The following is a 24,499-nucleotide window of genomic DNA, read 5'->3' as shown; positions in this document are numbered from 1 at the left end:
TTGTCCTTCGTGGCTTACTTGGTAACTTGGTTGGATGACCAAAATAATGAAAATTTATTGTTACAGATCGACCAAAGGAAAGTGAAAAAAGTTAATCTTCCGAACAAGAGGTGCACTGAAGACTGAAGTAGCTATCTCAAAATGTTTTGTATTCTCTCTTACATACATAACAGTCCAGTGCCACATGCTAGTTTTCATGTGACTCTACTATATTAGGAACAAAACTCGAGTGTTACCCAGTTTGCTGGCACAACTTCCTTTGAGCTTCTAGCATAGGTTTTTTTATAAGCATAACTCGAGAATAAATTTTATGAAGTAGCTCTTCCATGGACATATAACGTAAGCCCCTTTGTTTATTTTTTTAAAAATAAAATAAAATACTTTTTTAATTTAAAAAAAAAAATCTCAAAACAATTTTAAGATAATTAGATTAAAAAAAAAAACCTAAACGAAAGAACAAACAATATCGTGCTTTTCTCCCAAGTTCAAAAGAGTAATTTCTAAAGAAAAAATCATAAAAACATTTTTTAGTGTTTTTTTTTTCCCTAATACTAAGTTAAAAGAGAATTTTCTAAAAAGAAGAAATCATAAAATAAAAATAAAAATTAATTCAATGAAAGATTAGTGTTTTTTTTTATTCAATATATTGGAGCTCCTTCTGAGTAAATTTCAGTGCAATGAAAGATTATGCACTGCATTTGATTTCACAATTATAATTCAACAGCATAAGTAAACATATCAAGCTACAGCTTTACATAGCATTGTGACAAATTACAGCTTTATAATGAAAAGAAACTAAACTAACAAGGAAAGCTGCAATGCTAACTCACCACAGAGTTATCGAGTTCACACTGGTTGAATTACTTTCTTTCAGCTTGACATAACTCGAGTACAAAATGTTAGAACTAAACTTGTTTCAGACCTGTTAAAAGTCACTGCATTCCTCCAGGTAGAAATGGATGATTCATGCATATTCACGACCGAATAAGAGAGGCTCATTATCTCATAGTTATTCTATTAATTTGTAACCTGTTGTCTTCTCTTCATTTTATATATAGTAGAGACTGGACAGCAAGACCTCCATCAGTTTGAGTATGCAAGTCCAGCTAAGCCTACCCTTCATTTTGATTGGATTGGCGTCTCATAATCCTTAAAGATTCTTAAAAGATCTATAATAACATATCTAGGGAATTCAATGCAGCATGTCTTTCTTTCATCTGCTTCAAAAGCTGCATGATGGCAAAATATACAGAGCAGGCATAAAATTCCAAAAACCTAGCCACAAATACCCACTGAGAACTGTAGGCGTATCCTTACAAGACCTTCACAACCTGATCATATATTGGCCATGTGTTGGAAATCAGGGGGACTGATTCCTGCAGACACCAGAACATGCACACAATCAGTTAATATCACCCGAAAGAGAACATAATTGAATTGTTAAATTAATCATAAAACAACATAGATTGTGAACATCTCAGATGTTAAGTAGACCTGAAACAAACATAAATAAATGCATCACAATAGTACTATTCCACACAATTTAAGAAGGTGATACAATATAGGTCCCAAATGATCAAGTAGACTCAACTTTGTTATATTGAATCTTACTATTGTGCCTACACTGAAACAATGTGTATCACAATTACACCACAATGACATTTTTTTTAGTTCTTCCATCAACCTCCGATCATTACATAACTGGATTTCGGGTGTGCCCATCAACGAGCTTCCATTTCCCCTTTTTGGTATTTCACTTTACATAGCCTACACCTCTTGGTATTTCTAGTTACATTCTCTAAGATGTATATAACTCAGGGCATTCGGTTTGCAGCAGGTTAATAAAGAAAATGATATCTCGGAAAAATGACGTTGTTGCCAATCTTAAGTAGCAAAGTAAATAAACAGATGCGGATATGATAAAGGATCAGCAAACTTCTGACTAACGATGCAAACAAAGTTCAAGTTATAGAAGTGATGAAAGTCTATCTTATTTATATGGCTTTTACATCCATTCAACTCTTCACTCTTTCCTAATGTCCATGGTTCTTTCCATATGTAATTAAGAGTTATCAACATTTTTCTATGTTGCTAGAAGCACAATTCTGCAGCATTGAACACATTGGTTATGAAGAGAAATTGGTTATGTGAACTAATCATTTATGTTAAGCTGCAACTTCCCTTAACTTTTTCATCTCCCAGAAAACAAAATATGCATATTCTCAGTTTTAAACATACCACAACTATTTTACTTGACAGACATTAAAACAAAGTAGTATATGCATGGTTATATGGACATGAAACTTGCAAAAGGAGAGTTACAGTTAAAGTTAGCCGAGGGTTGACTAGCCTGTCTGAGTTTTGATGGGCTTCTGTCCAACCAGGTTCATAAGCCTCAAGAAAACCGAGCTTTGCCTTATTAGGTAAATCATGGGGGTGGACAAATGGAACTCCAGGTGGCCATCCAATCTCCATTCGTATATTTGCACATGGGCTATCTAGGGTGTGAATGTGACTTTCACATTCCTTGAGATTACAAAACCGCAGCTTGATGCCTTTCTTATCTGCAATATCCTGGACCCTTTCTTTCAAAACTCTCTGCGCCTCAAGCCTTAACCTCTTGGAAGGAGGCAGAGGTTTGCTTTTAGGATTTTGCTTCCTCCTCCGCGTCAAGGTCTTCATAGATCCTGTACCAGCATTTCATCGATCCAAGGACCTGCTGTTAAAACTTTCCACTAAGGACTACTCTCAAAGAAGAATGACCCTAATTCAGTATCAATACAGTAAAACTCATGGAACAATGAATAAGTTTTCATGAAACACCAAATACGAACACTTAAGTCTAAATTCCAGGACATCTGGAAAAGAGAAGCTACAGTTCTGCCAGAAAAATAATCCAAGAGCAAAATTTATGAACGTTATTCCATTTAGTCATTACTTTGAGCTAAAAGTACTCCTTATATATATGAAAGAATCTAAATACAAACTGGTCAAGCAATAATAATATAATTTTAAATTTATCTTGCAACTCATCTTGAGGATGACTACTTTAGAACGTTTATAACATATACATCTGCGTTAATTATTAAAGATACATTGCAGTAAAAATATATACAAGATATATGTACTGTTTGCAAGCACCTTTAAGAACACCACCAATCATCAATTCAGAATGTTTAGTCCACTGTAAAAAATACGGAAGTCTCAAATGTTGACTAAAACAAATATCGAGCTCAGTACATGACTTAAATATAGTCATTTCCTTACATCCGTTAATCCATGGATAATATCGTTTTATTCATCACTTAACATAAGTTGGGAGCTGATACTTTGCAGGACAAAAAGATGAAGTTAGGTCAAACTTGACAGAGTTGGTTCTACCATGTGATTTAAAGAAATTAAAGAAGCTGGAACCTTTTATTTCAACCTTTTTTAATATTCTCTCTAGTATTCATTAGAATCGGGCAATATTGGTTTTATCAAATAAAGCAATAGGAGGAAACCGTCAAGCACTCATGTAGCGTGCAAGATGCCAAGATCCCTTACATAACAAAGGATAAACATGAAAAACAATAAATTCAACATTCTGCATAATCTTCTAGCAACCAAAGAACAATTTATTTTGCTCTGCCACTCCCCCCAGCCCAAAAAAAAAATAAAAAAATGTAGCATCAATTAGCCTTTCATGATTGGGGGAATGTAATAACCATGTTTTAGCCAGGGTTATCAATTGCGCGCAATCCCGCTACAAGAGCAGGTTGCGGACAGTGGCCACTACTGGCCACATCACAATGCAACAGGTAAGATTTGCAGCTATTGCGGCCAAATCACACAATGGGGAAATGACGTGGAATTCAAAGTTTGCCCTCGGCTTTAATTTCTAACAGCTATTTTTCATGAGTGTTTTTTTGTCTTTTAACCGGGTTTTAGTACGAAACCCTCAGCCCACCCCCTCTCTCTCCCCACTCTCAATCATATCCCTCTCATCTCTCTCGTGTCTCTGCATCTCTCTCTCTCTCTCTCTCTCATCTCTCTCATCGCTTAACGGTACCTATTCTACTATTGTACCCATTCTGACATTCTCTTGCTTTCTGCTATAATCTAATGAATGATATCAGGAAGAAAAGGGGCAAAAAAAGAATAGCCGAGAGAAGAAGGGGAATATTGGGAAGGAGAAGAGAGAAGTTTGGAATTTTCATCTGTTATCTTTCATCTTGTCCTTGGTCTTTCTCTTGCTATAGTTGGTCTGATAGTCAATTAGAAACTGAGGGATATGAAGCCCATTTCTGTCCTTGTTTTTTATGGGTGTCAAATTCTATTTTGGTATTTAAAACCAGAGAATAATAGGAGCTTTATTTTTAATTTTGCATGTCTAAATGAATGTCTTTATTTTTGAATATTTATATGCGTGATATATCTAGATTTTATTCCCCAACCTGCTATGGCGATATAGCGTTTTCGGGGTTGGTAGTAACCGTCTGCAATCCGCATTTGATAACTATGTTTTTAGCCCAATCTCATTTAAAAATAGAAAGATCCAACAGTTTGGAATGGTAATTATTTCGAAATTTTATTTTCATCAGAACTCTAGAAAGCTTACAGCTATTGACATAGGCATCTTTCTAAATTAAGCATGTTCTTAAATCAAGTTTTGAAGAATATAAACAAGCAACCTATATAACAAATCAGATTCCAGATAATTAGAATGCTACATACCATCATGTGTTGGTTGGAAATTGAAGCACTGGAAACCGGGCCTGTTAAAGAGATGATCAGTTGGATGGGATCTTTGCATAAAATCATCTACTGGAACAGGAAGCTGGAATTGAGCTTCGATTCCATAACCTGCCGCTCTCATTTCTGAACAATCAAGACTGGTCATTGATTTAGGCAAAAGTTTGAAGGCTAAAGAACACCGTCCATACATATTAGCCTCCATATTAATCTCAGTTTTGTGCAATGCAGGGCTTACATATCCTGCAGTTGCTTGATACAGAGCAAGCCCAGGATAAACAATAGCTTCTTGTGGGCCCAGATCTCCATCCACAAGAATCCACCGACCTTGAAAGTCTCTTACATGTAAACCTGCCCTGTCAGACTTAACAAGAGATATCAAGCTTTTATCAACTTGGTGATCATGGTCAGGATACATAATCAAATGGCCATCCTCCGGAGTAGCTATATTATGATGTTGCGGCCCCTGAAATGATGGCCTAGCATGACAGCAAACAGACAAGACTGAAGATGAAATTTCCCGATTTCTCAGGGGAATATTATCCAGTATTTCTGCGAATGGAGAGCTGCGCAAATTCAAATGGAAGCTAATTGCATCCAGAATATCCCTTGCTGCTTTTCCAAATGAAGCAAATATATCTGGCAAACCTGCCGGAGGGAACTCAATTGAGTTGTTTGGCTCTGAAGGAGTCAAGCCTGGTCTATAATCATAGGTTTCATGCCACAAATGAGGATCTGCATAATAACCAGATGTTTTGCACCACTCGCGAGACTCACTAGTATGGATTATATCCGCAGGTGGAAACGTTTCTCTTTGATGGAAATAGAGACGGGCAGATTCTAAACCAGATCTTAGAAGAGCCCCATCACTTGCCGGAAACTGGATAATGACGGCTGAAAACTGAGCCAGAGATTGCGACAAAATTGAAACCGATATTTTATAGGAATCGGATGGTAACCCTTCCGAAGGAACCAAATCAGTGAGCTTCACACGACCCAAAGACTGCAGGCCACCGCCTGCCATGAAATCCCTTAGTCTGCTTGCTACCTTAGTCTAGATAGGTGGAACCAACTAAACTGTCAGCACAGATGAAAAGCAACAAATCTCAGAACAGAAGCATATTCCCAAAGCACCATGTTGAAAGTTAAATTTGTGACTGTAACAATTGCACTAAAAGCATTATCATTCAAGGGATATTCTGGATGATCTGGGAGCTAAACCATCATATCAGTCCTCAAATTATAACAAGATGGTGCAAACAGAGAACATTAAATTTGAGTTCAAGTAAAGGCAAACAAAATAACAGGTTCTCAAATCTGGATAGGGTCCAAGTTCCCAATGTCACATTTGTATATAGGAGCTGAAGCTGAACTACATCAATAATAATCAGAAGAATATTTAAAATTGAATCAATTCCAATAAAAATGGAAATTGATTAAGCTCAAAGTTTTTGAGTAAAAAAAAGATATTGGCAAACAATTAACTTTCATGCTTCAAATATTCAATAAAATTATATGATAAAATAAGTAAAGACCATAAATAGAGGAAAGGAAGGAAAAAAAAAATTAATAATTTTGTGAAAAACCAAACTTTACCTTGTTGCGTTTGCCATTTTCATTCTGTAAATATTCAAAGCTGTGGGAAGCGCGAACGATTTCAACTTGTTCTCTTTGGAAGCATCGATTGGAAATTAGGAGAAAATCGCGAATAGAGAGAGAGAGAGAGAGAGAGAGAGAGAGAGAGAGAGACCAATTTGGAAATGAAACTTAAAAATCGAAACCTAAACAAAAATTACACAATTGAGAGAGAGAGAGAGAGAGAGAGAGAGGGAGAGAGAGATGGTGACAGATGTGGATATGGATCGGGTCGAGAAATAGGTCCATTGACGCAATTGTGGACTTCACTGTGTGGGGCTATTTGGATCCGAAACATAACAATTTTCTTAATTTTTGTTTTTTGTATTTTTATTGGGCAAATAATTTTTGCTTCAAAAAGCAGACAAAATTCTTTCTCTCTGCTGCTTAAACAAAATAATAGAGGGAGAAAGCATAAATTTTATGTTTCAGTGGCAGAGAATTTCATGTGCTTTTGAACATTTGTCTTTTTTTCTTTAAACGAGCAAAGCATAAACTAATGGGGTTTGATTTTTTCATGTTGCATGAGAATTTAATTCTCATGTTATGATTCAACTAGTAGTGGATCCCATATTTATTAAAAAAAAAACCATTTGCACGCAAATCGAAGGGTCACAACATGAGAATTGAATTCTCATGCAACATGAACAAATGTTTTCCCTAAACTAATATAAGTGACACCAATTAAAAATAGGATGTAACTAGTTATTTACCCGTGCGCTGCACGGAGGGAAAAAAATTTCAGTCAGTTGTCGACCGAATCTTGTCGCATCCTTCTAAATGAATTGACGTTTAATAAAAATTATTAACTTATATAACTATAGGTACGGGAATTGTTATCACATAAACAATCAGCCAAAATATTACACATATATAAGATGTTCGACAAAATATGAAATGACTACTTAAAAATTATCAGTTTCAATTATGTAGTAAAACAAAACATTAAAAATCAGAAAATTTCGTTGGACAAAATAACTCACTTTGGTTGGTCATCACTCCAATGTTTTTGGCAGTTATTACAAAACAATCTGTCAAAATCTTCACAAACATAATAGAAGCATTTCTTATAGGATTTGTACCACCAATTGAATTTACTTCCAATTGCTTTGATGGTTCCGTAAGCAATGCACATCATAATCTGAAAAAAGAAAAATATATATATAACATTAACGACATTTAAAAATATATAAAAATAATTAAAAAATATAGCATAACTTTATCCGGAATCATAAGTAAAAAAAATCAAAAGGACATGCACAAAATTAAAAAAAATAAAAAGATTCTTTCATCATAAATGCATTCAAGTTTGTGAACTGCAAAAAGAAATCAAATCAACTACACTAACCTTTGAAATACTTCTTTATAGACAATGTTATAGGTACTATTTGCAACACAACCATTATCATCAAATATAAGAATCTTCAATCCTTGTTTGCTCTTTACTCTTGATAGCGCCACATATAATTGTCCATGAGTAAAAACAGGTCTAGGAAGATAAATTCCAACATGAGAAAGCGATTGTCCTTGACTCTTATTGATAGTCATTGCAAATGAAACCACCAAGGGAAATTGTCTTATTTGGAAATTTATAGGAAACGTATGAGAAGACGGGTTGACAGTGAGCCTAGGGATTAAGACAGTTTCTCCTATATTGCATCCTGTAAGAACAGTTGCCTCAACAACATGGTTGCCTAATCTAGAAATAAGCAGTCTTGTGCCGTTACATAACCCCTTTGATTGATCAATGTTTCTCTAAAGCATAACCGGCACATTAACCTTTAAAGTTAATTTATGATCAGGAAGTCCGGAACATGAGAAGGTATTTAAAATCTCAGGAGAGAATTCAACATCCTCTAGCTCAGAATTTCCATCTTGCTTCAAAACATTATCTGAACTGAAATATGTTCGTTCTTCACCCGGAATAAAACTCATAAGCCGCTCGTTTAAGATAGCAACATCTGCCAATTTAGGAGTCAAAATGGCACGTTCTTTGAAAAAAGCAGGATCAAAAATATGATTCAAGATATTCGGATACACAAAATCAACCAAATCTGAAAGTGGATCTTCTGATTCTTTGATCAATAGTGCATCTGGAATTGTTATAATAGATTCCCCGTCCACATCATCTCCAAGATCACCATATCCTATTTTAAGAAGCCATTCAGAGAATTCTTTTATTTCCATTAAATTTTGATTACTATTTCCTGAAGTTAGGCGCATGTTTTTGGTCAGAGTCAATAGATTACAATGCGGCCAAATATGAGACGAATTAATAGTGGCATGAACTATATCTTGTCTGCTACCATGAGGAATCACAGGTAAAATCTGTCGGAAATCACCTCCTAAAACAACAACTTTTCCACCAAATGGATTATCACAGAAACTCGGATTAGAAAATCTAAGAACATCTCTAAGTGTTCTATCAAGAGCCTCAAAGCAAAATATGTATACCATTGGGGCCTCATCCCAAATAATTAAGCTTGTTTTCGACAACAACTCAGAAAGAGTAGAATTTTGGCTTATGTTACACGTTGAATCTTTGTTGATCTAAATAGGAATACAAAATCTGGAATGTGTTGTACGTCCTCCAGGCAACAAAAGGGAAGCAATTCCGCTCGAAGCAACATTTAGTACAATTTTTCCATTTGATCTAACAGATGCAGACAAAGTATTCCAAATAAATGTTTTTCCTGTGCCTCCAAACCCATAAAGAAAGAAAAACCCCCATGTGCCTCGGGAAACCGCTGAAATGATCTTCTCGTAGACATCTTTCTGCTCCATCAGTTAGGGAATGTAATAATCTCTTATGTTCTTCTATAAAAAATAACCTGTCATACGATAACTCATCAAGCACCAATCTATTTTGTATATCCAGTAATGATTCCATCATTATGCGAGGCATTGACGGGTAATCTGATAGAGATCTATCGTTGCTCTGCAGTACTTTGTCTATTTCAGCAAGTGTAGAATTTATTATACAATCTTCTGGAAGAGATGCATCTAAACAAAGAATAAAACATAATACTAAGAAATTGAATTACTAACAAAAGAAAAAATTAAAAAAAAAATATTAACTTCAAGATGCGTTATAATATATATGAAATTCAAAATGACTTATTCTATGAACGGACTTTTTATAATGAATTAAAAAAAGAGGAGGTTAATATTTTTGAATTTAAGAAAGTATAATTAATTTTTAAAATGACAAATAAAACTCTCTCACCATTGAGATCCGAGAAACAACAATGATATATTGTAAGGAGCCTAAAAAAATGTTAAAATTTTTTATAATAAATTTAATTCAATGTGAAGTAACAGACTTAAACAGTAACATCAATAATAAAAAATAATGTTTTATTTACAAAGGTTACAATATTTTTAAGATTAACATTTATTTCAACTTAAAGTAACAACTTATTTTCAGTATCAACAATAATAACTGAAAATGTTTTAAATTTTTAATAAAAAAGAAAGGTGAAATAATTTATAAAATTTTAATTTTTTTGAACTCAAAGCAAACAGATAATAATGTTGGACTTTATACATACAGTAACATGAAAGTATATGTCATTCTTGAAGTAATCAACATGAAAAACATATCTCTTGTTGCAGTAAAACACTGGTCTTTAGAAATAATGCATGAAAATTGATATAAGCACATACATGAACATCCGATATTTTTCCTTTGTAGATATAAGATATCGTCAGAGAGGAATTTCCAAGACTTTTCCCAAACAAATTCAGGTCTAGTCATTGAATTGCTAAATAAAAGAAGAGAAAACAGATTACGAAGATAAGAAGATGACCCCCATGAACTTGCCTCTTTAATAACATCGATATACTCTCTGTCATCATCCAAAAGACCCAGAAAATAGCATGCATCCTTAAATGAAGGAAAAAGCACACCATTAATTGTTCTCAAATCATAATAGCTCGTACAACCTTTCTGAAAAGTAAGAAGCATCCGAAGATATGAATCTTCTCCATTATTAGCTGAGAAACGATTTATTCTACCGATTGAAAATCCTTTTTTTCTAGGGTGCCATTCTTGGGTATCTTCTTTATAAACAAAATGGGTTGGATACTCAGCATAAGTTAGATGTCTTCCTTCTGGATATTTTTTGTTTGCTTCCATCCAAGCCTCAAAAATCGACCTCCTGGACTCAGCTCTTGTCTTAACATCAGATATTGATGCATTATCCCGGAAAACAACATTCTTTGCATTAGGTAAGTGAAATGACAATCTCTGAACAGGCGGATATCTAAAATGAATATCAAAGCCAAAAATTCTCCAAGAAGCCTCGCATGCAGACACATACCTATAATAAAAGAAGAAATTTATTCCAAAGAAAGGAAAAAAAAATCATAATTCAGTTCAAATAAGCGAAAAAAATCACACATTCATATATTTGAAATTCACTACCTGCAATCATAAAACATTTGAATTTCATCATTTTTTCGAGATGCGTCAAGAGTTGGATCTGAATGTTTTATAGCAGCTGTCACGCGATCATTTCCTTTATGGATGTATTTAAAAAGATATTTAATAGCACTGGTCTGACAGGTGTATTCAACATTTATATGAGCTTGATATTTTAAAAGAAGGTTTGCATTGTAACGCACAACAGAACGATTATCTAGCTCCACACCGTTCCTAATAACAAATCTCCCATTATTTCTTCTTTTATAATGAGGGAATCCATCATCGTCAATAATTGTATGGGAGTTGAATTTTTTGGGAAATTTCTTTGAACATTTTCCCTCTTTCATGCAAGGAGATTTGTAATTATTAGGACCACATAGACCGTGCATCATATAACTTGTTACAGCTGCAAATAATGAAGGATCAGAATCTTTATCAGGAATCTCCGCAGAAATCAATTTGTCAATATCGAGAGCATTTTCTGGCTTGTTAGAGGAATGCAAGAACAGTAGAATATGAGATGAGGCAACCCACGTTTTTGAAACTCAATTGTACAAACATCTGTTAATTTCAAGCAAAACAAACGACAATAATTTGTATTAAAAAACGTAAAAAAAATAATGCAGAGAATCATAGACAGAGAATCATTAACAGGATCTGCACTTTCACATGTCTGACTCGCAACATCCTGCCGAAAAAAATATATATTATGGGATGATGAAAATCAAGATTGATAAGAATGCATAAAAATATTTAAAGTTAATTTATTTAACTTACCGCAGCTCTTCCATTTTCAGCAGCAACAATGTCATTGTCGAAAGCTTGATCAAACAGAGTTTCATCCTGTGATTGTTTGGTAGAAGAAAAGGAAGATATAAAAGAAAAATGTATGCAAGGCAACTATATGAAAGAAGCGACAAACACAAAACAAAAAAAAAAGTACATTTAATTCTGTTGCAGACTTGATGAAGGAAGACATAATAGTTTCGTCGGTGCAAACTTTAGAAACTTGATATTTAGGCTCATTGTATGAGTCAAAATTGTTTTTTCTAACATTAATCTTGAACAGCATGGACTTGTCAATAAGAACATCAAATTCTTTTGGATAATGTTCCAAATCAGCACCCTAGAAAAAACGAAAAAAAGAAGAAGATTCCAACCAATAAAAATATCAGAATTTAGAACTAATTAATATGACAACAGTTGATGAACACAGCGTTGGGCAAAAATAGAATACCAACCCTCTTGTATTGCAATTCACGCAAATCAGAAGCACTCATACCCAACAAAGTAACACAATCTCTATCAAAGAGAATGAATGATGCAGAATCGGTATTATCAACAACTCTGACTTGAACACTGAATCTATAATATAATAATTATTATTATCAGCGTCAATTACGTAGTATAAGAAAACATTAAAAATCAAAATAATCTCACCTTGGTTGATAATCACTCCAATGTTTTTGGCAGTTTTTACAAAACCATTTCTCATAATCTTCAAAAACAGAATACGGGCATTTCTTACAGGATTTGTACCACCAGTTGTATTTACTCTCAATTGCTTTGATAGTTCCGTAAGCAATACACGTCATAACCTGAAAAAAAAATATAACATTAACGACAATTAAAAATAAATAAAAATAATTTAAAAAAGATAGCATAACTTTATCCCAATCACAAATATTCACCTCGGTAGAAATTTTAATATCAGTAATACACTTTCTTTCTGTATTTTTAAGAAAATCATTCTCAAAGGAATATGTCGATTGAGTAGACAACTGGGACAATCCACGAATACAATCCGCTGAAACATTTCCAAGCCTAAAAGAAAACAAACGTAACATATAAATTACGAATCCAAACATACAAAAATTTCATAACAGAACTTATACTGAATAATAGAGTTGCAACGGTCATAAAAAATATTTCTTACTGTTTCTTGAATTCAATAATTTATGTTACATTCGAATCCATAATGAGACGCGTTGTATATCTTGTATTAGTTATTGACTTTTGACCTACACAATTAAAAGAGAGAAAAAAACGGAAAGAGCTACCGTTAAAAAAAAAGTAATAGAAGGAGACAGACAAAATAGATATTTATGAAGACAAATACCTCTGAAATCCTTCATCTTTGCAAGATGAACTATTATAACATTCTGAGAAGCCTGATTATTTGCCAAAAAACTCTGCACTTCATCAACATAATGCTCCCACAATGTGCATTCAAGTTTGTGACCTCTTTTTTTTCGCAGAGGTTTTTAAAAAAATATACACAACTCATTACGGACATCAATTTACCACACATAAAATAAATTACACATTACACATACGTTATTCAAAATCGTTACAACAAAAAAATACCTGCGGTTGTCAAGCTCCAGCACAATTTTTTTTGCTTTCCTACCAAACACATCATGCTCTTCAACTTCGCTAGTTCCAGTCAGTAAACCGATGAAATCTACAGAAAAAATAATTCAGATTAATGAAAACAATTTTTTCCAAGTAAATAAATTATTTAAAAAAATAACAAAAGAATACATTACCCAATAAATAAGGAGAGACCGTTTTTTGCTGTATAATAAAATCAAACTCGACAAAATTGAAACAATTGACAGGTATGGTAGCATCAACAATGGCCTTCACATCTGTCCTCAAGTTGAAAGAAATTTTGTAAACATGCCTAGTTGCCTTGAAACCTTCACCATTCAATCCAACTCCAAAATTTCTAATAAAGTACGCTTCCCCTTCTATAATTTTTTTTCTAACTTGCAAAGTCCCTCTGACAGTAGCATGGATCGTAGAACCCTACATAATTCAAACATAAATTAGCAAGAAGAATCGAAGAATTAGAAAAAAAGAGAATAAAATATAAAAATAAGTTTGCAACATAAAAAAAAAAATACATGTTCATATGTCAGAATCATCTCCAGATTGTCATCAAATCCCTTTTTCTCATAATTAGGGACCTTCCAAGTCCTAATGGCCCTAACCTTAATCCTCCAATCATCCTTAGAGGAATTTAGATATTTTATAAAATCGTATTTTGAAAACATGACTAAAGCAGCAAGTAGAAGAAGGGAATAACAACGAATGATAATAAGAAGGAAAGAAAAATGCAAGATACTGAAGAAGATGAATGAGTCGACCAGAGAAAAATGGAGGAGGTTTCATGTAAAAAATGATAACAATGGGGAGAGAAGGTATTAGAAGTCTGAGAGAGACATTGGGACATTCAAAACATTGAATAATTACTTTCAGTTTCCAATGGGGTACAACAGTAGTAATTATTACGTTCATCAATTACCAATGAAAGAAATAGGTGGGATTTTAATTGGATGTCTGCCACTAATATATTTTCGGACTTACAAATATTTTTATTCTGTATTTATTTGTTTAATTTTCGAAATTCAAATTTCAAATGTCTACCAAAACAGGAAACTTTTTAAATTGTTGTAGGTGTGAACACAAACCTCAGATTCAAGGAGAATGCGACACATCATCAGAGTTTCCAATAAACGGTTTTACTTTAGAATAATATAGATGTTTCTCTAAGAGATACAAATTATTTTTTACATACCCACAAAAATATGTGAGATCCTTATTTTTTTTCTCTCCTTTGCATATGGTCTCATATGGGCCCCACACGTTTTTAAATGTGTTGGAGATAATATTACATTATCCACTACAACAAAAATACTACCCTTTGAATAAAACTGGTTACCAAGTAAGTATTACCACAAATATATAAAGGGACTAAAGTTTTCTGTCACAAGAGATAAATGGTGTGCATAACAACTATTCTATTCCTGGAACTGTTTCTGAAAAGAAATAATTCTATATATTTTAATAAAATTCATAATTCAAGAGAAAAGTAATTTTAAAAAAAAAACCCTTTGTTTTTATCCTAAATCCCAAAACAATGTCGTTTTGAGATTATAAGATATAACTTTATGAAGAAATATTTTTGCCCTATATAAATATGGGAATTCGAGATGTCAAAATGGGTTGACACGACACAAATACAACAACACTAACACGACACGAATTTTTATTCGTGTCAAAATCTTCAACACTGACACATCACAGATTTTTGCGAGTTGACATAACACGACACGAATAACACGCAAAATAAAGGTCAGAACGGTAATTGACAAAAAAATTAAAAAAAATGGTTCAAAATTAAAAAATAATAATAAAAAATAAAAAATAAAATAATTTAAAAAAAATATGGGTCGACACGAACACGAATACTTAAACACGAACACGACACAAATTTTTTACGTGTCATTTTTCCTAACGCGAACACGACACGATTTTTTTTACGGGTCAACCCGAACACGAATTTTCGTGTCGTGTCGCGGGTCGACTCACGTGTCATAACCTATATTGACACACCTAATGGGAATATAAGAATCGAGTTTGTATAATTCTATTACTAGTTTCACTTTGATTTATATTCAAAATTTAGGAAAGTACTAAAATAGAATAAAAAACTAAGAGCTAGTTTGGGAGCTCTTATCTTCTCATAAGTATAAGTTAAGTCAAATAGATTTTCACAAAAGCTCTTATAATAAAAAAAATTGAAATTTTTTTTTTAAGCTCTTGTCAGATTTGCTTAAAACGAAACATTAAGATTGAGTTTAGAGCTATGAAGCACCAACACTGCAAAAACTCTGACGTGTCGTGTCCGACAGTCCCCGACACTCCAACTCGTATTATAAAAATTCAAAAAAAAAATTAAAGGTTGTGTTGCGTTGAGTTTTTAGTTCCAACTATTAGATTCGTTGGATTACGATTACCATTTTATTGAGTTTAATATAAATATTTGGGATATCTTATGTTTCTTTGCAAAATTGATGAATATTATAAGTTTAGTTTCATTTTTTGTTAAATTATTGAATAATAAATATAATATACACAACATAAATTAAAAATATTATTTAATAGTAAAACGTGTCCTAACGTGTCGAAATCTAACATTTTTTAAAATTAACGTGTCGGAGTGTCGTGTTGTATCGTATCGTGCCACTTGTCCCGTGTCGGTGTCGGTGCTACATAGGTTTAGAGTCCATTCGATTTTGGAGCGTTGCATATAGTTTTAATCATCCTCACCCTCTCTTTCTCTACCATTCAGATCTCTTTCGGCTTCACTCCGTTCGTTCTCGAAGGTACACTCTCTCTGCTACTACTTGGTCTTCATGCGTTAAAGCCACATTATTTTCTGTTTATCTAAGCTATTTTTCTCTTACTTTCACTTGTTATCTTTCATTCGCTTTTACTATAGTTGAATTTTCTTTTGCTATATTGTGCTCGTCGTCGCTACTAGAGTTGTCAGCGCTGTCATCGATGTCTCTGCCCCCGTGTCTGTCTCGCAAAGTCGATCTTCCTCCATTTTTTGTGTATGTTTTCTATGCATTCATATCGTTCACTATAATCGTAGTTGTGGGTTCAGTTTATCACGTTACTAATTCTTCACCTTTTATTTGCATTTGTTGTTTTTCTGTTTCATTCTTTATCATTTTCCAGTCAATCTCTTCAAACGAAATCATTAGATTTTGCTATGGAATAAAGGAGTTTTGGGTTGATTAGAACCAGTGGCGGACCCAGATAAAATAATTCATGTCCGTACTGCCCCCGAAATTTTTTTTTGATATAACTTTCACATGGAGGAGTTACTTATCAATGCTCCTGCATTGATAAGAATGATATAACATTTCCCAACAAAACCAGCCTACCCTGATTTGTCATAAGCAGCCCAATGATTTTACAGACAAATACTTAGCAACCCGGACTAAGAATGTCAAGAAAGAAGGAAAACATATAGGGTGAATAGCAACTCTAGGTAGATAGAAACATAAACTAGTAAAAATGATGCATAAATTAAATGTTACCAGTGAAGCAAGTATCAAGCCATCCTATCTCTTCAGGTACTACCTGAAAAATAGTATACATCAGGATTAGTGACATTTAATTTCAATACAAAAAAGATATTTAACATCTGCATTGGCATAATTAACAGTAACTAACCTCCATGAAAAGCTGGTACACTAAAATGGAGGAAAATGCAATAAAGTTCCAAAGTGGCCAAACTAAATAATATAAACAAGAAAAGAAAATAATCAAGAGTAAACTAAGCTATTACAATAGAACGATTACAAAAACATTCTTCGATTCTTCATTGCTTGAAAATATTGCATTATATCTTTATCATCAATCTTCTCAAATTTATCACTTCAACATAAGTTAGCATGCATGCGTTAAACCAATCATCACTTATCCGATTGCGCAACTTATCCTTGACAAAAGTCATTGCAGAAAAAAAATCGCTCAACACTAGCAGTTGTTACCGGTAGAAGGAGTGCCAACTTTATCAACAAATAGACCATTGGATAAACAATATTCTTTCTCTTCTCAACCATCTTCAAAGCAAGGTCAGATAAGCGAGACTAGACTACCTTCACTAAATCAATTGCATTTAAAAAGTCTTGATCTTTTCTTTGTAGTGCTTGTGACAACTCATAAGAAATCCCCAAGATAAGTTGCATAAGATGCAACAAGAATGCAAACTCAAAATCCTCCATAGCATACAAAATACAACCTGCATCAGTTCTTGCAGCATCATTCTTAGGCTCGTCTTCAATATTTTTCATCAAGGACATTATTGGAGAAAATAATGAGATAACACTTGTAACTGAACCAAAATGGGAACCCCAACGAGTGTCTGCAGGTCACTTTAATGTTGTCTCTTGATTTAAACCTTTTCCAGTTGGTATTTCACCGCGAGCAATTCTTTCAACTATTTGCTCATATTGATTCATTTGAAGAATTTCTTTCTGTTTGCATGAACCCCCCACAACGGTAGCCATCTTTTGAAGCATGTCAAAAATTTCTTGAATCTTCTTGTAATGTTTTGCAACCTTCATAAGTGCCAATTGTAACTGATGAGCAAAACAATGAATGTAGAATGCAGATTTGTTATCTGCCAAAATCAAACTCTTAAGCCCTTTGAATTCACCTCGCTTATTACTAGCACCATCATAGCCTTAACCGCGACATTTAGACAAACTTAAACCAAGTTTAGAAAACAACCCATCAATTGCAGCTTTTAATGATTGTGCAGTAGTATCTGAAACATGAATTATGCCAGTAAAAAATTCAACAATGGACCCCTTTTTATTTACATACCGAAGTACAACTGCCATTTGTTCTTTAATTGCAACATCACGAGCTTCATCAACTAGCAACGAAAAGTAATCATCATCGAGATCACTAATTATTGCTTTAACAGTCAAATCAGAACAAGCTTGAGCAAGATCTTTCTGAATTTTTGGTGAAGTCAATTTGTGATTTGCAAGACCACATGACTCATCTCTTTATTTGGCTTAGTATAAAACTTTAGAGTTTCAAGAAATAAACCTTATTGTGCCCTGAAGTAAAGAAGAATAATAGGATGAAGAAGGGTTTGTTTATGGGGTCTTTAAAATAAAGAAGAATAATGGGCTTAGGCGAGATATTATTAAAATTCAGGGCACAGTGACTAAGGGCGTAGGCTTATGTAACCTAGTCTACATATATGGCGTATTGGATTCTTGTTCTGCTATTATCTTTTACTTGGGCAAGTCACTAAGATCTAAGGCACCTGCACCCTTCAGATTCATTCAAATCGCTATTGAATCCTGTGTGTTGATGTCCTTTTGGTTTAAATAATATATATACACGTGCATTGTCCCTTTTAATTAATAACAATTTAGTACCAGATACACCCACAATTATTTGGGCTTCTGTATCATAAAGAAAAGTCATCTTCCATTAGCAAGTAGTATTTAATTTGAGAAGTACTATTTAATTAGTACTTCTGGATCACAATGTCAAGGAGTACTATTTAATTTGAGAAGGTAGCTTGTAATTAGCAAGTAATTAGAGACTAGTTATAATCCTAGACCTTACAGGACTCATTTGATCCTATGATTTGCTTCATGAGTATTATCTCCTAAACATTAATACTCTATAGTTGAAGTAAATGCAAGAGCTAATCGAGTTCTAGTAACAGTGTCTTAACAGATTATGAATTAGCATTCATATCATCTTTGACGACTTAATCAGAAAAGTGGTTCACCAAGAAAAGTCACAAAATGTTTACTCCCAATTTATCATGTACCAGCAACAGCAACTACTTTTGCATTAAAATAAAATACAGAAGAGTGGCATAAATTTACTCCTTACAAAACTGAAAAAATTTGCTTACCTTGACAGTAACTTCTACCTTGTAAGGCCTGCTACCACCCCATATGATCAAGCAAAACACAGAGAAGACAACCACAAAAAAAAAACAGCAATCAAGGCTTGGAAGCGCCTAGTGAAAGCCTTGTCCTCAAATTCATGATAAGACCCTTCTTCAAGATTCACGTCACACTCAGGACCAACACCAATAATATCCTGAAAATGCCTTATTTTTATGAAATTCTGAGCAAAAATTGCATGCAACAAACTAAACAGAAGAAACAAGTATTTTGGGGGAATAAAAACCATACCTTTGAACATTTCTGACTTCTGAGGGTCTGGTTCAGTGGCGGACCTCAACGATTCCTATGGTGGTGTTTTTGTTGTGCTTCCCTGTTGTTGTCGTCCTTGTACTTCAATCTTCATGGTTGATTGAAGGAGAAGGAGCCAAGGGTTTTTTTTAATCAGCTTCTGTCTTCAGATAAGATAGATAGAAGAACCCAAGTACCCAACGACAATTGCAAACTCAAAAAAAAAATTGAGATTTTTTTTTCAGATTTTTATGTCCGCAAGTGCGGTCACGTGCGCCAATCTACGTCCGCCACTGATTAGAACCAAGATTGAACTAGTTATTTCCATTGAAGCTTTGATTGTTTTAGTGTGAGATCTTGAAATCTTGTTATCGTTTAGTTCAATCTAGCCTTAACTAGCCAAATTTCAAGGCTATAAGTGTTGTAAATTTAAAGAAAAATGAAGAATAATAGATGAAGAAACTTTTGTATTAGAATTGGCTAAAAAAGAAAAAAATTACAAGAAGACACTCTTTGATCTCACATTCAATCTCTCCTTTCTTTTTTCTCTTTCTAAGTGCCACGACACTTTCTTTCTACTCTCGGGTACTCTGCTTTTCTTTTTTCACTAATACACACCTAAACATACATGAATATATATAGGCTGCGACTACCAACTTGTGTTGTCTTCTCTTCCACTACCGACTTGTCCTGTCTTATCTTTCTTTTTTTATTATTTATTTAATTCTGAATTGTTTGTCGGCAACCAAAAGTTGTTTTGCCATTGGCAACTCATCATAACTGGAAACATCAAGAATAGCGGTAGAAGATACCAGCCTTGTAGATAGTAGGCTCTTCTAGTAGATGGCGGAAGAACTTGTTTTTATCAAGTCTTGTAGATTCTTCTCGTATGGCGGTGGGTCGATGATGAGTGCAAAGTCAAAGTTTGATTTTTAACACTCCTCCTCAAATTTGACTTTGCAGGTTAATCATATGTTTGAGTTTGTTGAACATATTGGTCTTCAATGGTTTCGTAAAAATATCTGCCAATTGTTCTTCAGTTTTGCAGTAGACTAATTTCACAAATTTGTTTTTAACTTGCTCCGGAATAAAATGATATTTCATGTCAATATGCTTGCTTTGGCTATGGGAGACTGGATTCTTCGCAAGTGATATAGCAAACTTGTTATCTACGTATATAGTAATTGGACCTTCTTGCTCATAATGAAATTCATTCAAAATATTTTTTAACCAAATCGCTTGACACGTGCACGCTGTTGCGGCTATGTATTCAGCTTCGCATGATGATAAAGCAATTGTCTGTTGTCGCTTTGACGACCATGAAACAATTGTTGAGCCAATATGAAAAACATATCCTGAAGTACTTTTTCGATCATCTACATGTCCATTATATTCACTATCTGCATAGCCAATTAACCTTGAATCTTGGGAATGCGTATAGAATAATCCATGAATGATGGTTCCTTTGATATATCTTAAAATTCTCTTTGCTACATTTTTCTCCTTTATCATCTAACTTCTTCCTCTTCTGATCTGGAATATGAGCATATGTTATGCAACCAAAAATTCTTCGATAGCTCACCTCTGGCTTTCTACCACTCCATGCTTCATTTGGTGTCTTGAACTTGACACTCTTTGTTGGACATCGATTCAATAGATAGACAGCACTTTGAACTGCTTCGGCCCAAAACATTCGCTTTCCCTTAATCATGATCCTCGCCATATCAAGAATTGTGTAATTTTTCCTTTTCGCAATTCCATTTTGTTGTGGCGTGTAGGCAGCTGTCAATTGATGAATTATTTCATGTGCCCTGCAAAATGCTTCAAATAATCTGGAAGTATATTCACCTCCTCTATCTGTTCTGAGCACCTTTAGATACTGTCCACTTTGTTTTTCGGCCATTACTTTATATTCCTTGAATTTATCAAGGGCTTATGATTTTTCTATGAGAATATATACCCAAGCTTTTCTACTGAAATCGTCAATAAAAGTAATATAGTACATGTTTCCTCAAAGAGATGGAATATCAAATGGACCAGCTATATCTGAGTGAACTGGTTGCTGTGGTCTTTTTGCTCTCCGTGATTTGCCAACTTGAAAGCTTTGTCTATGTTGCTTTCCTCTCATGCATCCTTCACACAGCTGAACTAGTTGATTTATTATTGGTAATCCATTTACCATCTTCGCTTTTGATAGCAGCTTTAGGCCAGTGAATCCAAGATGACCAAATCTGAGATGCCATAATCACAAACTATCTTCTATGATGGTCTTCATGCACTTTATTGCACTAGTCTGGATGTTTAGCTCGAATAGATGATTTCTTGTTATATCAACTTTCGAAATCAATTGTCCTTTCTGATTTCTCATGATGAGAGAAATACTCTTCAAATGTATATCATATCTTTCTTCTATAAGCTGACTAAGACTGAGGAGATTGCTTTTCAAAGATGGTATATAATAGATATCTGAAATGTATTTGCATTTTCTATCTCTAATCTTTGTGAATATCATAATCTTACCTTTGCCTTTAACTGGAATCTTTGATAGATAACCAAATGTAACTTCTCCTTGGACTTCCTCATTCAGCTCTGTGAATAACTCCTTTTGCCACACATGTGATTGCTAGCTCCAGTATCAAGGTACCAATCATCTTTCTCACTATCTTCCTCGCCTTTGTAAGTGAACAACATGATCGGTTCATCATTTTTCTCTACATTTGCTGTATAATGACTTCTCTCCGCAACTTTAGCAACATCTCTACACTCATAGCCGAGATGATCATATCTATTGCAATTACAACACTGCAAGTGAGATTTATCACCTCTTTGTTGAAATTTTCCTACTCCTCGGGTCACGAAACCACGAACTCGACCATGATTATATGCTCCTTGATCACGTCCATATGCTGCTGCATCAATTTGAAATCTTCTATTTGTTTGACTATATCCATCGCGTATGCCACGACCACCTCGAGTGTTGAATCCACCTCAGGTGTTTAAGTCTCCTCTATATCTACCACAATTTCCTCTGCCACGTCCATAGTTGCTGCTGCTGGCATGATTTACATCAAGAGATAACTTACTTTGCAAAGCTTGCTCCAATTTGCTAGAACCTTCATTAAGATTCATTCTTTGCTCGTGAGCTTGAAGAGAATCCACAAGCTCATCAATAGATATAAATGACAAGTCTTTGGCTTCTTCAATGACAATGACAGTGACAATATAATTGAAATTTCTTGTTAGTGACCGTAGAATTTTCTCCATTACTCGGACATCATCTAAAATCTCTCCATTTCTTTTTATCTTTTTGGCCACCTTTTGCACTCGTGGGAATAATCTATAACTGGCTTTGTATTCTACATTTTAAGTTTTCTAACTCAACTCTAAGTGATTGGAGTCGTACCTTTTTAGCTTTGTCAACTCCCAGGCAAGACTTGTGTAAAATCTCCCATGCTTCCTTGGATGATTTTACATCTGATATTTTCTCAAAGGTTGATTCATCAACACCTTAAAAAATTAAGAAAAGAGTCTTCTTGTCCTTCTTCCGTAACTCCTTAAGGATCTTTTTCTGAGCATCTAATAAAACTGCTTCAGCAACTGCATTGGCGGGCTCCATGTATCCATCCTCAACAAAGGTCTCATATATCTTGGGAACCTAGTAACGTCTTCATCTAAATGCTCCAGTTTCCATAATTACTCTTTGACAATTTTGGAATCTGTGTTTGCATCATCTCCGCCATCTTTGATCGACCGTGGCGTGGCTCTGATACCACTTGTTGGAAATTTAAAGAAAAATGAAGAATGATAGATGAAGAAACTTTTGCATTAAATTAAAATTGGCTAAAAAAGAAAAAATTACAAGAACACACTCTTTGATCTCACGGTCACTCTCTCCTTTCTTTTTTCTCTTTCTAAGTGCCACGACACTTTCTTTCTACTATTGGGTACTCTGCTTTTCTTTTTTCACTAATACACACCTAAACATACATGTGTATTTATAGGCTGCTACTACCGACTTGTGTTGTCTTCTCTTCCTTTTTTTGCTATTTGTTTAATTCTGAATTGTTTGTCGGCAACCAAAAGTTGTTTTTCTATTGGCAACTCATCATAACTGGAAACATCAAGAATGGCAGTAGAAGATACCAACTTTATAGATGAACTATGTATTGGAGCTTACCTGTTCTCCAGGTCTCTTATTAGGATAGGACGGAAGTCGGGGTGGCTGCACTGCGCTTTATATCTTAAGCTATGTCCTTCTTCCTAGGCTCTTCTAGTAGATGGCGGAAGAACTTATTTTTATCAAGTCCTGTAGATTTTTCTCGTATGGCGGTGGGTCAATAATGAGTGGCAAAGTCAAAGTTTAATTTTTGACATTAGGGATGTTGAGCTAGATTCTTTATCTATTTCATCCTCCTCCCTATGATAAAGGGAAGATAATGTGTAACATGTTTGATTTAGGACTAGTTCTTATATAAATTTGATTTCTTACATCTATTGGTTTATCACATGACTGATTGTGTCCAACTATTACTCTTTATGTTGGATTGACTTATATTTTTGTGGATGACACCTGATTTCCCGTACGTGTTCAAATAGAGCGAGAAATGTGATTTTATCGTTTAGTATTGATTGTTTTTTTTATTGGATATATCTTCTCCTTGCCCTTTCCCAAATTATAATTTCAAGTATGTATTTGTAAGTTTGTGACTACAAACTAGAATGTGTGTTGATTGTCACCAAATGGCAAAACTGGTCTCAGAGGCTTACTGTAGTGAACTAATAGTTAGGGAGAGAACTAGATTCCATCATTTCGGACATGGTTCATGTTCTTGTAAAAATTTCAACAAATAAAAAGATCCAGAAGAATAGCTACAAGTAGTAAAGTTCTAACTTACATTGAAATATATATTTTTTATTTTATTGCTTAGGTAAGTCACATGTCAATTCAGATCTTCATTTAATTATTATAGAAATTGAATTGTTTTGTATTATATTCATCTTGCTTCAAGAAACATGTTAATCTTGATGGAGCTGGTCTATAAAACAATAACTGAGGTTCCGTTGCCAAGTTTGAAGGGCTTTAATCTTCAATACTGATATAAACAAGTTTATACACTCTCGGATTGAATTACATGCCAGATTAAGTTAAGAAACCAACGATAAGTGT

General features: G+C 34.1%; 3 protein-coding genes, 2 long non-coding RNA genes and 1 pseudogene across 6 annotated transcripts; all 6 read right to left on the bottom strand.

The window, feature by feature from the left end:
* Positions 1-707: 707 nt before the first annotated feature.
* On the bottom strand, positions 708-6,451 carry LOC133299764 (uncharacterized). 2 transcript variants are annotated; one of them, XM_061499247.1, is made up of 4 exons: positions 6,331-6,451; positions 4,717-5,811; positions 2,323-2,687; positions 708-1,376 (listed from the first exon to the last, which is right to left on the bottom strand). In XM_061499247.1, the coding sequence occupies exons 2-4, from the start codon at positions 5,756-5,758 to the stop codon at positions 1,314-1,316; spliced, it is 1,470 nt and encodes a 489-aa protein (XP_061355231.1). In that variant the 5' UTR covers positions 5,759-5,811; positions 6,331-6,451; the 3' UTR covers positions 708-1,313. The 2 variants fall into 2 exon arrangements, with proteins under 2 accessions (XP_061355231.1, XP_061355232.1); XM_061499248.1 differs by having other exon boundaries at positions 2,351-2,687.
* Positions 6,452-7,707: 1,256 nt separating this feature from the next.
* Positions 7,708-11,184, bottom strand: LOC133299754 (uncharacterized; annotated as a pseudogene).
* A 65-nt stretch (positions 11,185-11,249) lies between these two features.
* LOC133299753 (uncharacterized) lies at positions 11,250-13,082 on the bottom strand. The gene is made up of 8 exons (XM_061499236.1): positions 13,079-13,082; positions 12,915-12,966; positions 12,487-12,619; positions 12,236-12,393; positions 12,037-12,160; positions 11,739-11,921; positions 11,573-11,638; positions 11,250-11,483 (listed from the first exon to the last, which is right to left on the bottom strand). Exons 1-8 carry the CDS (start codon positions 13,080-13,082, stop codon positions 11,250-11,252), a joined length of 954 nt encoding a protein of 317 aa, XP_061355220.1.
* Positions 13,083-13,162: 80 nt separating this feature from the next.
* LOC133299750 (uncharacterized) lies at positions 13,163-16,720 on the bottom strand. Its single transcript, XR_009749975.1, has 3 exons — positions 16,693-16,720; positions 13,345-13,606; positions 13,163-13,259 (listed from the first exon to the last, which is right to left on the bottom strand). It is a non-coding gene; the product is annotated as an uncharacterized LOC133299750 (long non-coding RNA).
* Positions 16,721-17,247: 527 nt separating this feature from the next.
* Positions 17,248-18,604, bottom strand: LOC133299752 (uncharacterized). Its single transcript, XM_061499235.1, has 4 exons — positions 18,518-18,604; positions 17,995-18,120; positions 17,559-17,739; positions 17,248-17,435 (listed from the first exon to the last, which is right to left on the bottom strand). The coding sequence occupies exons 1-4, from the start codon at positions 18,602-18,604 to the stop codon at positions 17,248-17,250; spliced, it is 582 nt and encodes a 193-aa protein (XP_061355219.1).
* A 498-nt stretch (positions 18,605-19,102) lies between these two features.
* Positions 19,103-23,591, bottom strand: LOC133299751 (uncharacterized). The gene is made up of 3 exons (XR_009749976.1): positions 23,510-23,591; positions 19,333-19,441; positions 19,103-19,237 (listed from the first exon to the last, which is right to left on the bottom strand). It is a non-coding gene; the product is annotated as an uncharacterized LOC133299751 (long non-coding RNA).
* Between the last annotated feature and the right edge of the window lie 908 nt (positions 23,592-24,499).

This window comes from Gastrolobium bilobum, unplaced genomic scaffold (assembly GCF_033153095.1).
Source record: "Gastrolobium bilobum isolate Gb01-03AN ecotype WA unplaced genomic scaffold, APGP_CSIRO_Gbil_v1 utg12771, whole genome shotgun sequence".
Lineage (NCBI taxonomy): Eukaryota > Viridiplantae > Streptophyta > Magnoliopsida > Fabales > Fabaceae > Gastrolobium > Gastrolobium bilobum.
The sequence above is the reverse complement of the archived record's forward strand: the minus strand, read 5'-3'. Positions and strand labels throughout refer to the sequence as shown.

Coding starts and splice junctions, on each gene's coding strand:
- LOC133299764 (XM_061499247.1), bottom strand. CDS start 5,758: ATGGCAGGCGGTGGCCTGCAGTCTTTGGGTCGTGTGAAGCTCACTGAT. Junction 2,688..4,716: donor TTTCCAACCAACACATGATG/GTATGTAGCATT, acceptor ATGCTGGTACAG/GATCTATGAAGACCTTGACG. Junction 1,377..2,322: donor ACCCTCGGCTAACTTTAACT/GTAACTCTCCTT, acceptor TGGTGTCTGCAG/GAATCAGTCCCCCTGATTTC.
- LOC133299753 (XM_061499236.1), bottom strand. Junction 11,639..11,738: donor AGTCTGCAACAGAATTAAAT/GTACTTTTTTTT, acceptor AAACAATCACAG/GATGAAACTCTGTTTGATCA. Junction 11,484..11,572: donor CTGAAAATGGAAGAGCTGCG/GTAAGTTAAATA, acceptor TTTTTTCGGCAG/GATGTTGCGAGTCAGACATG.
- LOC133299752 (XM_061499235.1), bottom strand. CDS start 18,604: ATGACTTTTCTTTATGATACAGAAGCCCAAATAATTGTGGGTGTATCT. Junction 17,740..17,994: donor TTAAAGAACAAATGGCAGTT/GTACTTCGGTAT, acceptor TTTGCTCATCAG/TTACAATTGGCACTTATGAA. Junction 17,436..17,558: donor TGAAATACCAACTGGAAAAG/GTTTAAATCAAG, acceptor AAAATATTGAAG/ACGAGCCTAAGAATGATGCT.